At 34.2% G+C, this 14,347-nt stretch overlaps 1 protein-coding gene across 1 annotated transcript in view; it reads left to right on the top strand.

Annotated features, from left to right (window-relative positions):
- The window catches only part of ANOS1 (anosmin 1), a 127,107-nt gene extending 113,499 nt beyond the window's left edge, over positions 1-13,608 (top strand). The window contains exons 10-14 of the mRNA XM_065741374.1: positions 4,403-4,497; positions 6,780-6,951; positions 8,173-8,393; positions 10,936-11,077; positions 11,753-13,608. Of these exons, the coding sequence (XP_065597446.1) occupies positions 4,403-4,497; positions 6,780-6,951; positions 8,173-8,393; positions 10,936-11,077; positions 11,753-11,811 (689 nt within the window). The 3' untranslated portion in view covers positions 11,812-13,608. The remainder of the gene's footprint in view (positions 1-4,402; positions 4,498-6,779; positions 6,952-8,172; positions 8,394-10,935; positions 11,078-11,752) is intronic.
- The last annotated feature ends 739 nt before the right edge of the window (positions 13,609-14,347 follow it).

The raw sequence follows: 14,347 nt of genomic DNA, 5'->3' as shown, positions 1-14,347 counted from the left end.
ACCCTAGAAACCATCAAGCTAATTGAAATATACTTCATGTGCTCTGAGCTGACTCTTCCCTGTACTGTGATATTAAATATAAAATCATTACCCAATCTGGTTAAACTTTTCTATAGCCTATTTTTATAGCAGTAAGGCTGCAAGACAAACAAACCAAGAAGAGAATTATTTAATTTGATCATATTTCCTTCTTCTTTTAATCTAAGACAATAAAAGATACGTTCAAGACCATCTTTAAACTGTAGCTTATATGGTCATTAATGTCACGATCCCATCGGGTACTAAACTTTCTGGCCTGATCCATTAGCTGCTTTTAAATACTGAAGTCAAGACAACTGTTCCTATGCTTAAGTGCTTTGTTGAATCAGGGCCAGTGTACTCAGAAGCTTGTAAGATCAACACTCCCAGTGGTAAGAGAAGAGAAGCAATCACAGGCTCCTCTTAAGCAATCACTGCCATTCTCTCTACAAAGCATAGTATTTAGTCATGTATGATAGGCAGAACAAGTTCTTTCAGTAATTTTCTTACTAAATAATTAGAAATTGAAGTTTTGTTATGGCATTCCAACTAAGGACGGTTGAAGATAGCAGATTTGTGTATGGCTAGTTATATTCCAAACTCTGATAACAACCACTTTCTCTTACTGTATTAAATTCTACTGGAGAAATATATCTATCAAACATTGAGTAAAGGACATCAACAGCAAGATAGCTTTGAGGAGATACTCATTTGGAGTTAAAAGATTTTTTTGGCGGGAACATAAGAGAGAGAGAGTCAAAACAAACGTATTTTCAGCATGATTTAGTGCATCCCCAGGTCAAGACATTTCTAGTTGTGGTATTTGAGATTTTTGTTCAACCCAGTTAGAACCAAAAGAGCTAAGTGTATGTGGAATTTTAAGAACATGCTCATGTGATGTCTGATTTTTTTCTTAAGAGTAGGAACTCAGAAAATTTACCTTAAAGCCCATACAAAAAATAATTAACATTACCTATTAATTTCTATGGATTAGTTGTACGCAACTGTCTGAAGTGCTTTCTTGTTTACGCAGATCATATCCATTTTTGGTAACTTTAAGTGATTTCTTTATGTGATTATTTTAAGATATTTTTATGGATTGCTTTTGTTGTTGTGTTTTTAAAAGAAGTTTGAGAATAAGTGTAATTGTTTGATTAAGCTGCCTGCTATAATAGTCCTTAAGTTCTTAAGAGTTCTTAAGTGGCTGTTCAGTTGAGTAATTTCACAGCTTAGAGTTGCTCAAATGAGTGCTAGCACTTATCATCTTCTGGAAGTCCTATATTTTTAGTTTTGGGAAAGATGAGTTATTGCAGTTTACGCTTAGTGTATCAGTCTTTTTCATGTCAAAAGGTATGATTTCTAATGAGATGGCAAGAGATCTATAAAACTTGCTTAACTCTTCTAATTGGAAATACAGAATCTTGAAAACTCCCAATTATTAAGAGGATTGATTATATAGAAAAAGTTTTTATAATGTGATACCTGAAATATCAGAGAATTAAAATAAAAGAGTTGGGCAGTTTCTTTGCCATATGATATTCTCATTGTAGAAGGGATGGCAGAGCTTTCTAATTAAATTGCCAGAAAGCAGTTCCAGTAGATGCTGGATATTCTATAAATATTAACTACTCAAACTATTTTTCAGAAGACACAGCTGTGTGTTACAGTGCATTAACTTCAGGTGGACTTAATACAGAGCCGCTAGCTATGGTGGTGGTGGCGGCTGGCATTCAACTAGACTAGCTAGAACTCTTTGTATGATGCATGCTGTTGAATTTGTAATCGACAGCTGAAAAGAAAAATCTTAATAAAATTACAGTAGTAATCTCAGTGGAAAGAGAAAGGAAGGACAGGATAAGCTTTTGTTTTGTTTGTGCACACAAAATCAGTTGCATAAGGACTGAACTCTAAAGCCATGAGCTTTATAAGCAGTTTCATGAAACAAATATATATGTTCATCTTATTTTTTGAAGTATCTTATGTGACGTTTTAGACCATTTCATACATCTTGTCTCCTGCTTTTTAAAAAATTAAAGACAATTTCTAATGCAACCTCATTATTTAATATGCATACTTTAAGAATGCATATACACTTTGAGTTTTTCATGCCTCTAGTCCTATTCATCGAAAGATGTCCTACTTTTACACATTTTTCACATTTTAAAAAAGTCTTGAATACAAGACTTATTATATTTCAATTTTTTCAACCCAAATTATGTAAGATGGGAATAGAAGAAGTTTTAATACTGAAAATAAAAATGTTGGAATGTGTCTTAATGAAGAGTTTATACAAACTTAGCTGTTGCTGTAATGATGCATTCCATTTTATAGCTGCTGTTGCTCTTATACATATGCATGCAAAAATTAAATATTAAAATAAAGAAAATTTTTACTTTCGATATGGATTATTAACAGAATACCAGATGTGAGCACTACCAAATATAAGGTTCATTTCTTCATTTCATTTAAATTAAAATATACAAAGTTATGATTGTTAAAAACTTTCATCCTACATTTACAGTTGAAGTTGATAGAGCAAAGAAGAGAGAAAGAAAATTTATTTTTAGTTATTCCTATTCGTACTTGAATATTGAGATGTTATCAGGCACCACAGCTGTTTATGGGTATGTGACTAAGGGTTTGCTAATGCAGGAAAGAAGAAATAGGAAGGAAGACAAGAACTGCAAGAGGGAAGAGTATTCTGAAAAGCTTATGTAAGAAATGGAGATGGAGCTATAGTAGAATCCAAAGAGATTTCCACTCTGCCAGGAGCTATGAATACTGGATATTTTGGGTACATATCTTGGAAAGAGGCATAATATACCTCTGTATGGCTTCTGAGATGTTAATCTTGATTCTTGGGATTCTGTAGCTTTACAAAGAGCAGAACAACAGATAGTTTAAAATAATAAGTTCTGATTATCAGAAAATATGCTATCAATAACATATGTGTATATGGCATAGACTGCACATTTTTAACAGCATGAGTAATATAGCAGAACATTGCTTTCAGGTCCCAGGAGAGGGGCACAAGCAGGTAATAGGCAATAAGTAAGTGAATAGAAACAGATTAACGCGGGTGAAATCTGCTTCCAGATGTACTGTAAATTTGTGTCTTCATCAAAGAAGGATGTTAAATGTGAAAGTCCAGCAACCAACAGGCAAGTGAAAGCACATCCAAATATTTATTTCTTTTTCAATGGAAAGAAATGCTCACAAAGCAACAAGTTATTTCTTTAGATATTTCTTTTTGAGAGAGTATTGAGCTTCCAAAGAAATCATGCAAATAATTAGCATACATGTTCTAATAGAAATAGCTGCTAAAAATAAAATCAATTGCAAGGGGGCTTCTCATCAGTCTTTTTACCAGAATACCATCTGAGCTAGTTTCAGACACTCCTTGTTTTCTTTTTAATCTATAATCCTTCCCTTCTGTATCCCGCTTGCTTGTAGCAGTCTAATGCCAGAACAGCCCTAAGGGTGGTAAAGATATTTATTTTTCCCCCTGAAACACACAGACAGGCATTTGGTATTAGTGGCTATGTCATATCAAGTTAATGAATAGTAACAAACATGTAATTTTGCATCTCTTGCATAAAGACAAAGGTGAACTAAATCCAGAAAAATAAGAGGATGTATTGTCAGTTACTGGTGAGTTTTTCTTATTTTGTCTAACTCTTAATTGCCCTTTGTTTTACTCTCTTTAGTAATCCATATTGAGAAAAGCAACTATTTAGTATGATGCTAACCTCTACAGTTATTTTTAGGGTTCTCAAAGAAATGTAGATCTGGAAATTGCTTGAAAGTTTGTACTATTGATACTTCTCTAAGTTTTATCATTAATTTGAACATATCATTGATGGGAACAAATTTACTTATTACTCCTAAGAGTCAAGTCAAGAATTATATTTGGGCAGGTACTGAATAGGTATAATGATACATTCTGAAAGGGAAAATCCCAGAGGCTTGCCAACATTTTCACATACCTCCAGGCACAGATTTCTCAAGTATTGCCAGGCAGCAGTGTTGCATTGCTCTGACAATGTAAACAGACTCAGGCAATTGGCACAAGGTCATTCCTGTTGTTTTCTGGATGTCTAGAATAAACAGCATTAATTTTTTTTTAATTTAATGTTCTCATAAGTAGGTGCTTAAATTCCTGAAAATGCCAATTCTCTATTTTTGAAGTTATCTCTCTTAGCTGGTGTATGGCTTAATTATATGAGTGTATTGGTATTCATTTTTATTAATGACTGCTTATGAACACGAGGAACTACTAGCCCTATAATACTTAAAACTCTATAACCAAAAATCATAACCAAAAAGTTGCAGTTGGGAAGATGTAATTATAATGTGTCTTTTCCTCTTTTTTTGACCCATTTAGATATCAACATGGATCAATTCCAAGTCCACTCATTACTGGAATCCTGTGCACATAATGACACCAAGGGACTTGGGAAAGTAACTGAGCTGACTTATGTAAGCCTTCATTCAGACTTCTACTTGACTATGAATAGTTTCCAAGAAGCAAAAGAAAGGAATATATAACAAAAAACTGGTTTATACTCTTTCTTACATAAGATAGAAATGGTTTATCTGGGATGGGTTTTGTGTTGTTTTTTTTGTTTGTTTGTTTTTAAATCCAAGTCAGTCTAATTTTGTTGGTGGTTGTGGTGCTGTTCAGAAGACAAGAGCAGGTGAACAAATTTAATATATATATCTACAGCAGATAGAACACAGCTTGTTTTATAATAAGAACTGTAGGTGTCTAGCGAAGTACAAATACTGAAGAGTAATAATAGCAGTTATAAACTACTACCTTTTTTTTTTCACAACTGAGAAGAAACATAGAATTAGAAAAAAATACAATAGTTGAAAAAATACTAGATATGAAATCTGGAAGTTGGACAGAGATTAAATAAGGAGAAAAGCTCTATGTAAGTACTTGTCAGGACAAATATGTACTGAAGGGGTATTTTTCATACGGAAATAAAGTGTAATGCATAATTTCTTCTGACCTATACTATCCCTGGCCTGTACTATCAGATCAGTTTAGTACAGTTAATGTCATATAAAGCTAGAATAAATAATAACAATTTTTCATGCAATAGGCTGTAAACTTGTAAGGTTTACTACCTCATGAAGTCACTAAAGCAAATGTTAGAGGTGGATTAAAAAATTTTAAATTTTAAAAAGATTGTGGTATAATGGTGTGATCGGCCTCAACATTTCAAGTTATGCACGCTGGTCTTAGGAGAAAGTTTATATTTAATGTTTATTTCCACTAGAGGTCAGGAAAGATTACTTGTACATCTGGCCAAGTGAATTGTGGGATTAGTAAATTTATTTATTTTCCTTCATTTTACACCAATTTGTACAATTACTTCATGAAACTATGTGGGCCCAGTCTTATTATGAGTAATCAGAAGATGTCTGTTGCTACAAAGGGTTTGATAATCAGTAAAATAATTCAAGGTAGATAAAGATCTTAGTTTTCCAGTGTTGAGCATTTAGGCTTTTGTCCAGGATCTATGGATTCTGAAGTTATACAATTCGCTATTTTCAGAGTGCATTTTGAGATATAGATCAATATGAAGCCTCAGGAAGTCCAGTCAAAACGCCAGTTGACAAGCAAGTATCTGCTTTAAGGAGTGAATGGGAAACAATATCTGCAGAGAATAACTTGAAATCTTGCCTAAATGCACCAGCATCTTTAGCAAATATCAATTTACAGTTATTTATAAATGAATGGAGCATGGCTTTGTTTGTTTGTTTGTTTTGCTTTTGTTTTCTTACAAAAAAAAAATAACACCAACCCAGTTACAATTATAAGGCAAACCTGTTGGGTAGCAGGTGGGAGATGTGTAATGAAGTCCAGTCTATGTCATTGCAAGTGAAGTTTTAGCTAATATAGTTTGGGATTAACATCCAAAAAAGTGGGTGTTAATTAGAAAGATAGTGGAGATTAGTGATTCCAATAAGAAAGAAAAATGAAAAAGACAAACAAGGACTTGGGACATTAGCCAGGAAAGTGTAATAGGACATTTCCCAGAACAAAAGAGAAAACAAGAAAGCAACAACTTTTTTTCCTCATAATTTGATTTGTGCTTAAACTTTCAGATTGATTTTCAAACATACTTTACACAACACTAAGAAGTTAGCAGGACAATAATACTTTGTATAAGATTTTATTTTTGTTATCATTGTCTTTAAATGGAGAATTTTACTGTGTAATTCAGCTGCAGAGTTTACCTTCCTGATAAGAAGACAGAAGTAGTTAATGTACTAAAGAGGGAAATGATTCACAATGTCATCCTGGTCTTTGAATGCACTCTAAAAAATGCTAAATGTAGATGAAGCCTGACATTTACAGCAACTCATTTAATCTTTTTTACACTTAATTCAATTAGTATTTACATCCTCACATTGCTACCTCATTGCAACCATGTAGGAGACTGTCCTAAATTTTGTAAGTTGGATGCTTTCTTATAGCATGGTGAAAGAGCTGTGTAGAAAGGATTGACATTTCTGAACGCCATGCTATTACATTTTACTATTGAAAATATAATGCAAGTAATGTTTGCTTTGTTCTATGAGAAAAGCCATGTTAAGTATAGAGTATGGTAAATATATCAGGAAAATATTTTATCGAAGAAAACTTTTCTTCATCTGCCAAACTTATTTTTCTTTTTTTTTCTTTTTTTTCCTTTTTCCTAGTGATCTGTTTGCATCATGTTTTCTTTTTGCTTTTCTTATTCTAGGAGAACTACATGATTCTGAAGGACCTGTCATTTTCTTGCAAATATAAAGTAACTGTTTTACCTGTAAAATCTAAAAGTCGTTTTAAGGCTGAGAGTATTTTCTTTGTCACTCCACCTTGCTCTGCATTTAAAGAAAAAACCCATAAGCACGTGAATTGTGCTTCTGAAGAAGGTAAAGCATGACCTGCAGAATTTGCCAAATAATTTTAAATGCACTTTTAAGCACCAAAAAATAGTATTTAAAAGGAATTCTAAAATGGAATATGAAAGATCCACAACAACAAAGATGACTAATGCTTATGTGAAAAATCCACTGAAATACAGAGCAGCACAGATTTTTGTTACCACATTCCTGCTGTGTTAATTAGGTTATAATTTTAGAAGACTGTTTATAAACATACAATAGCATTTGCTATTACACAGTTTTTAGTTGTGTAAAGAGGAACAATTTCCCAGTCATATTTACTACAATGATGAATGATAACTGTTATTTCAACTGTGGCGTGATCCATCTTTTGAATGTTCTCTAGTTGGCTCCATAGCTGCTTTTTCAATTTGATTTAGTTTAGGTTAATGTTTCTCTAACATAGCAAATAAAGACACTCATACCTGACAGTGTTGCCAGAATCCAAGATATAGCTGAAAGGTTATGTGAAATCACAGAATGATGAAGAAATTGCTTAGAAGGGATCTCAGATGTCAGCTAATCCAGCCACCTACTCAAAGCAGGTGACGTCAGCTGTAGCTTTGCGTAGCCAAGTCTGGACACCTCTATCTTCAGCAAGAGTGGCCCTCTCACTTTGAGTTCCTACTGCCCCCAAGGGCACTCTCATTCTTTGTGGTTCACCTCAGAATCCTGCTGACAGTGGCTAGAATTTCCTGCCCACTTCTCTTGAAAAATTCCAACATTATAATTTTCTTCCTGCGTAACTGCAGCTTGGGCATAAGTTGCACCTAATCAGTGTACCTATTAACTTGTACTACAGTTTTATAGCATGAATCTTACTTTTTGCCCACATAAGGGAGTTCTGTGATATGCAATGGGTTTGCTTTTGGTCTCTAAAGTCAGCTCAGATATTCTGAAATACAGAAAACTGCCAGGATAGCTGCCAGTTAGTGAGGCATGTGTAGTTTTACATGGCATAGACTTTCCTATCTGTCACCTGTGGCTGACAGAATTTGATTTGAAGTTTGAACTTGACTCAGAATGCCGATGGAATATGTCAAAGATAGACCTTGTCTAACACTGAAAATGTAATGGCACAAAGGTGATGAGATCCTGGGTAACATCAAAAAGAGAGCTCTGTCTGACCTTAATTTATGAAATTAAATGGATATTATTGACCATTACTTCTCAAACTTTAGCTTATCTTTTTGCTTTCCAAATTTGTAGTGCCAGTTCTACCCAAAGTGTTGGCCAAACCCGAGAATCTATCTGCGTCTTTCATTGTTCAGGAAGGTAACATCACTGGTCATTTTTCCTGGAAGATATCTAAGGCAGTCCTTCACCAGCCCATGACAGGATTTCAAGTCACATGGGCGGAAGTAACCACAGAAAGCCGACAGAACAGCTTGCCCAACAGCATCATTTCACAGTCACAGATACTGCCAGCAGTAAGTTGCTCATTCATTTCCTTTTCTGGTGGCTTCATAATTGTGTGCATATATGACATTTTTAATTTTTAGTGGTAATGAAGATGTCACACATAGCATTCTCCTTCTCTGCAGTCAAGCTGAAGCAGGAGATGCTTTAATTTTGTCTTTAGAAATACAAAGCACAGCTACTCTTTGTGATTGCACATCTAACATTTTAATGTGTACAACTGTCAAATTAAGAACCATTATCTGAGAAATGCCTGAAGGGAGGAAAAGATTATCTGTATGGCAATAGATAGTTTTTATTTTCTTTTGATGATCAGGCTGTTTAACTTCATTTTACTAATTACTTGGTGTCCAAGTCAATACATTTGATGGATTTAAATATTGTTTATTTGTTTCCCTTTCAGTTGCTCATTTCTCTAAGAAAAAGAAAATCACTTTCCCTTCTGTGAATATTCACTGTTGTCCAATGAACAAATAGTATGAAGAACTAATTTTCACTGCTTTTTGGAAGTGTAATTAATTTGAATTTTTCTCCCGTTTAGCTTTAAGATGGTCTTTACTATTTCAGATCCTCATAGGGCACAAGCAAAGAGCACTTCTTTCAGACTGTATTTCCAGATCTACCAGAGTCTACAAAAGGTCTTAGGCAGCTGGCCTTGATCCAAAGTCTCCTAACAGTACTGGGAGTCTTTCCATGTACTTTAAGGACATGATAGATCAAGGCAATTGTGTCAGAAGCAGAATTGGCTGAAAGTCTTTTCACAACATTTGTTTCATCGAAGAGTGAATAAAATCTTTTGTTGAACAGTTCCTACATTCAACACATTTTCTGTGAGTCCAAAACAAGATTCCCACAGTTTTGTCTTAATTCCTTGCAGACTGCCCTAAGGCTATGGCCACTGTATTTCAAAGCCACTTTTCAGGCAGAGTAACAAAGAGTAACAAAGTTGACTGCAGATGCTCCAAAACTGTGTGTCAAGCTAATATGGGCTGTGCAGAGCTGTGTTTTTTTTTTTTTTTTTTTCACAATCACACAGTCATAATGAGATCCACATCGGTTCATTCCAAGCTCAATTTACATTCTGAAGCAGAGACACGAAGATGTATCAAAGATATATCCTTGGTCTCTTCAGCAAAAGATGCTGCAGAATTAGCTTGAAGAGCTTACTCCATCACAGACTTTAGAATGCAGACCACAACTTTAGTGAAGTTAGAGACCATAGGATGTTATTCTTCATTTAAGTCCTCATCTTTAGTTTTGCATATGTTTATTCATTATTACTATTTCTTTTTTAAGCATTTGTTTCAGTTATGTCTGGGATATATACTGTGTTTTATTTAAAACATTCCTTTATGTAGTGTTTTAATTGCTTTTCTTTGTTTTTTTCTCCGGTTTTGTTACTGTTGAGTCTGGAAATTTCTTATGTTTAATTATTTATCACCATATGTATCCATCTATTCATGGCATCTGGTTCACTTGCACAAAATACTTGTTTCAGTTGAAATGCTATTTCCTCCTTCTCAGAAACCACCACAGTGTAGGGCATTTCGTAGTGAGGGTCATTCACTCATTCTTGTTGGTCATCTCTAATTGTTATAAGTTTAATAATTGCACATCCAGGGTTGAAATGCACATATTCAAGGAGCTTCTGAAAGAGAAAAGTGAATGTATGCATGTCACATAAGCATTTCTCTCTCTTCTTCTCATTGAGTATTTTATATGCAGGGGAACAGCTTCAGCAAGGTTGTTTACAAGTAGCCACATCTAACTATATTCACTAATTTGGCATAAAGCTACACTTTTACACCTGCCTTTTCTCTCCTATCCCCTTTGATTTCTGTTCAGACGGTAATAGCAAATTATCAGTTTTCTCACAGTCCACATTTGTCCCTCTGCTGTGTGCTTGATCTTCCAGAACAATTTGCCAAGCAAATTCTGTCTGATTAGATGAGCACACTCTGTGTATACTTCCCCTTGTCTCTGCCCCACTGTCCAGTCCCTGGAACTGGACTGCAGGGTGCTTCTTCACTCCTTTTTAGCTTGAAACAAAGTGAATTAGGACTTTAATTCCAGAATGCCCTCCCATCCTTAGAGAGAAGTATTTCTGTTTATGAGTATTTATAAACTTACTCCAAAACTATTTAGTGCAAGTGTGAGTGACCACAAGAGATACAGAGCAATGAGAAGATGAGGATGATACAGATATTTCATATGCCAGAAATGGGAACAGAAGAGCTGATCTTTATGAAGTAACATGGAGCAAATTTGCTGAAAATATTTTAGCCACAAACTAGCTCCAGCAAGGGCCTTAGCCTTGAAAATTGCCTTGATTTAGTTTACCATTCAGTAGAATTTACAGAAAAATGTAAAATAAAAACAGGTGCATTTAATGAACTTTTTTATTAAAAAAGAATATGCACATGCTAAATCCTTTTTACAGATTTCTAAGAAAATAATTTGATTGCTAAGAGTGACAAAACCTTGATTTGTGTGAGTAGAGCAACTGTGCTTTATTTTTAGTCTCTAAGAGAATTAATGCAATTTATTTATTAGGATCATTATGTACTCACCGTGCCCAATCTCAGGCCATCAATGCTATACCGATTGGAAGTTCAAGTGTTGACAACTGGGGGGGAAGGACCAGCTACAATAAAATTGTTCCGAACACCTGATCTTCCTCCATTTTTACACCACAGTAAGTAGTGGCCTTTTTTGGCATGTGGTTATGTGTTAAAAAACTTCTACATAAGTAAGCAGGTTGCTCAATCCTTAGAATTTGTATTAGCTCTAGTAGAAGTCCATAAGTATAACATGCATGACAATATTGCTTTTTCTCTGTTATTGTCCATCAGCATTGATGGAATCAAATACAGCCTTTCTGTAACTCATTTTCTGTGGCCTTACATTTATCACTGCATTTCACCACAGCTCTTGGGTTTATGCCTAGAGTACCTGGGATTCAGAGTTGGTCTCTCCTAGAAATACTATCTAGACGTGGGATTGCTTAGGTTAGACTTTTTGAGGATCCACTATAACTATAGCCCGATCATATTTCTAAAGCTCTAAAAACTTCTTAATAGCTTTAATGGTTTCAAGCATTTTATTACTTTTGGAAAAGAACAACTAAGTGTTGTGAAGTTGAATACATTTAAAGTCCATAATTAATCTGCTTGAATCCTTTTGTCCTTTTTCAGTCCTAGTAAAGATACTGGACTCAATATGCACATAATTTCCATCACAAGCAATTCACTTAGAAGCTGAAAGCTTGCAAGCTGAAGGGCTCAAGAAGCCTTTACAGTAAAATCTGATAAATGATTGTATTACATATTCAGGGTTTCATATGCAAATGCTCTCCTATTCTTTTGTTTAGGACCTCATCTGAAACAGCATCATCCTCACCACTACAAGCCACCCCCTGAAAAGTATTAAACTGTTTAGTATTGTTATACAAATAACTGAGAGAAAAACCGAGCTCCCAAATGGAAGCTAGGAAAAGGCACATCTATAGGAGCAAAGAATCCAGTTTTCCAGTGGAAGTTACCACTCTGTACAATCTGTTTCTACTCCTGTGTAGTTTATTCATAAAGAATTTTATTTCTACCAAGGCCAGGATGAAGCATGCAACAAGCACCATTTCAGTACCAACATTTTTCAACAAATTAAAGATTGCATTAAACTCAACACCTGGGAGAAAGTCAAGTGTGTTGATTATAATGTTTTTGTATTTCTGTGTTTAAGGTAGATTGAAACAGCAAAGTTTATTCAGCTATTTCTCTTAGTGGCTTAAATGTTAATATATGAGAGGTTTTCCTGTGATGTATACATACCTTTGAACACTTGGAGGCCATGTTGTCATCAATATGTTTAAATGATGTATTTTAAAGCTCTGCCTTTCAGCAGTTTAACCCTAGTGTATTTTGCTCTTTAAGAAAAAATCTGAAATAAAGATATAAGTAAACTAGATACCAGAACCAGAAACCCTTAAATAACCAAGATTTAATAACTACAACATCACTGCAGAAGAGAATGATGATAAATGTGCATAATCAACCATCTCTTCTGAAGTAACATTTCAGCATGTAGATCTTATTCTAATAGAATAAATAGTTAAAATATATACAATGTAGATATTCCATCCATTGTAAAGAACCAAATGACAACTAATACAATTGTTTTCAATTAATGATGATTACCACAATTAATTTATAGATCCTAGAATATTTATCTGTAAAGTTGAAAGTTTTGGTTATTATCTCGAAAAGAAACTCTAATTTTCTAGCTAAAACTTGAATAGTTGATGTTAACATTTTAAAAATGGAAATTCTGGGTCACGTTTATTATTCAAGTAGTTGTAGAGCTACTTTTCAGCTTATCTGTCTTTTGTTACTCGTGTCTCTTTTCCCCATGGATCTTGTGAACAGAAGGATGGATGTATTGGCTCCTTGGTATTCTGCTTACAGAAAGAATACTGTGACAATACTCTGGCATCTGGAAAGCATTGGCTTAGAGTTTATTTGAACACATTTTTCAAATTCAGGCAGAAAGGTGCTCTTTTGCTCTTTTTAACCATAAGGGAATTCATCATATTGCATTTATTGTGCAATATAAACTGTCTAGAATAATTTGCCATATAGAGCAAAATCCTTTGATAGTAAAAAGAAACTACTTGGATTTGTAATCCACAAGGGTAGAAGGTATTTGCCAATGAATGTCTATTCAAACATCTATACAAATACTTATATTTTCTAATGGTCAAGATGTTTAAAATGTTCCTGCATTCTGTGACACAGATTCCACTGCTCTTTGTGTCATCATATTAGGCTAGCATACTTAAAGAGTTCCATAATCAACTTAACTTTCTACCATTGCATGCCACAAACACTTCTACTCTGTATCATTCTGAGGCACTCAGTGAGATGAGATCATAAATTAGTTGTAAATATATTTTCCTTTCCACGATTACAAATTGTACTAGAGAAAAACAAGTGCAGAGAGAAGAAATACATACCTGAAAAATGAGGATAACATTTTTTTTACAGTAGAGAATTCAAAAAATAATCATGCATAGATTGTTGATACTGAAATGTATACTTTTTTTGGTGCATATGGGGTAATACCACATAGAGTGAAGAAAACTGACTTAATTTCTGATCATTTTTTCATTCCAGTTTTTCTACATTTCAATATTTGCTATTAAGCATTCTTTTTTTTTTTCCCTATTGTCTTTATATTTTGCCTGTTGTCTTTTTTAATATGCACACAATGACCAATATATTTTCCAGAGAATTTCTATTGCTATGTGATTTAGTACTTTGGCAGTTGTTTTAAAAATATTAAAGGCTGAGTTGCTGTTATTTCCTTCCTTGCCATTCTGTCACCTCCTCTTTTCCAAAATACATTAACAAGTTAACAGATGAACTCTCTATCAAATCTGTAGTGTAATAGGTTTGTTTTCAGTTTTGAAAGAAGGCTGGTGTCTCAGATTTTTTGAGGGGCAAAAATTTTTATGTGTACAAGACTGCTCAAAGAAAATACAATATGAATTGAACTGGTGTGCAGCATTGCTTTGCCATTTAGTTTGCATAAGTCATGAAGTAAGGATAGAATGGATCTCTGCAATGTTAGTTGAGAACAGTTTTAAGTGAGATGAGAGCTAATAATACTTGAGGCTTCTTTAAAACCTCTGTCAAAATCTTTCCATCAAAATCTATTCCAGTTATGCTGGAGTAATTCTGTAGTGATTTGATTAATGTTGATGCAATTATGTTGTATTCATAGTGTCATGGTAAAGCATAGTGCATGGATGTCAGTCTTTATTCCAGTGATGCCAAACCTGGCTTGGAGATAAAGTGGAAGTTAGCAGTGGTCACATCCTTAGTCTAAATTGCTAAGTGGGCCTTGTTCTTTTGGGAGAAATCAAAGATGTTAGTGTTTGGTGATGTCAGTTTCTTCGAAGCATTCAACT

Source organism: Cyrtonyx montezumae, unplaced genomic scaffold, assembly GCF_038088225.1.
Source record: "Cyrtonyx montezumae isolate F1298 unplaced genomic scaffold, pur_monq_1.0 scaffold_3, whole genome shotgun sequence".
NCBI lineage: Eukaryota > Metazoa > Chordata > Aves > Galliformes > Odontophoridae > Cyrtonyx > Cyrtonyx montezumae.
The sequence above is the reverse complement of the archived record's forward strand: the minus strand, read 5'-3'. Positions and strand labels throughout refer to the sequence as shown.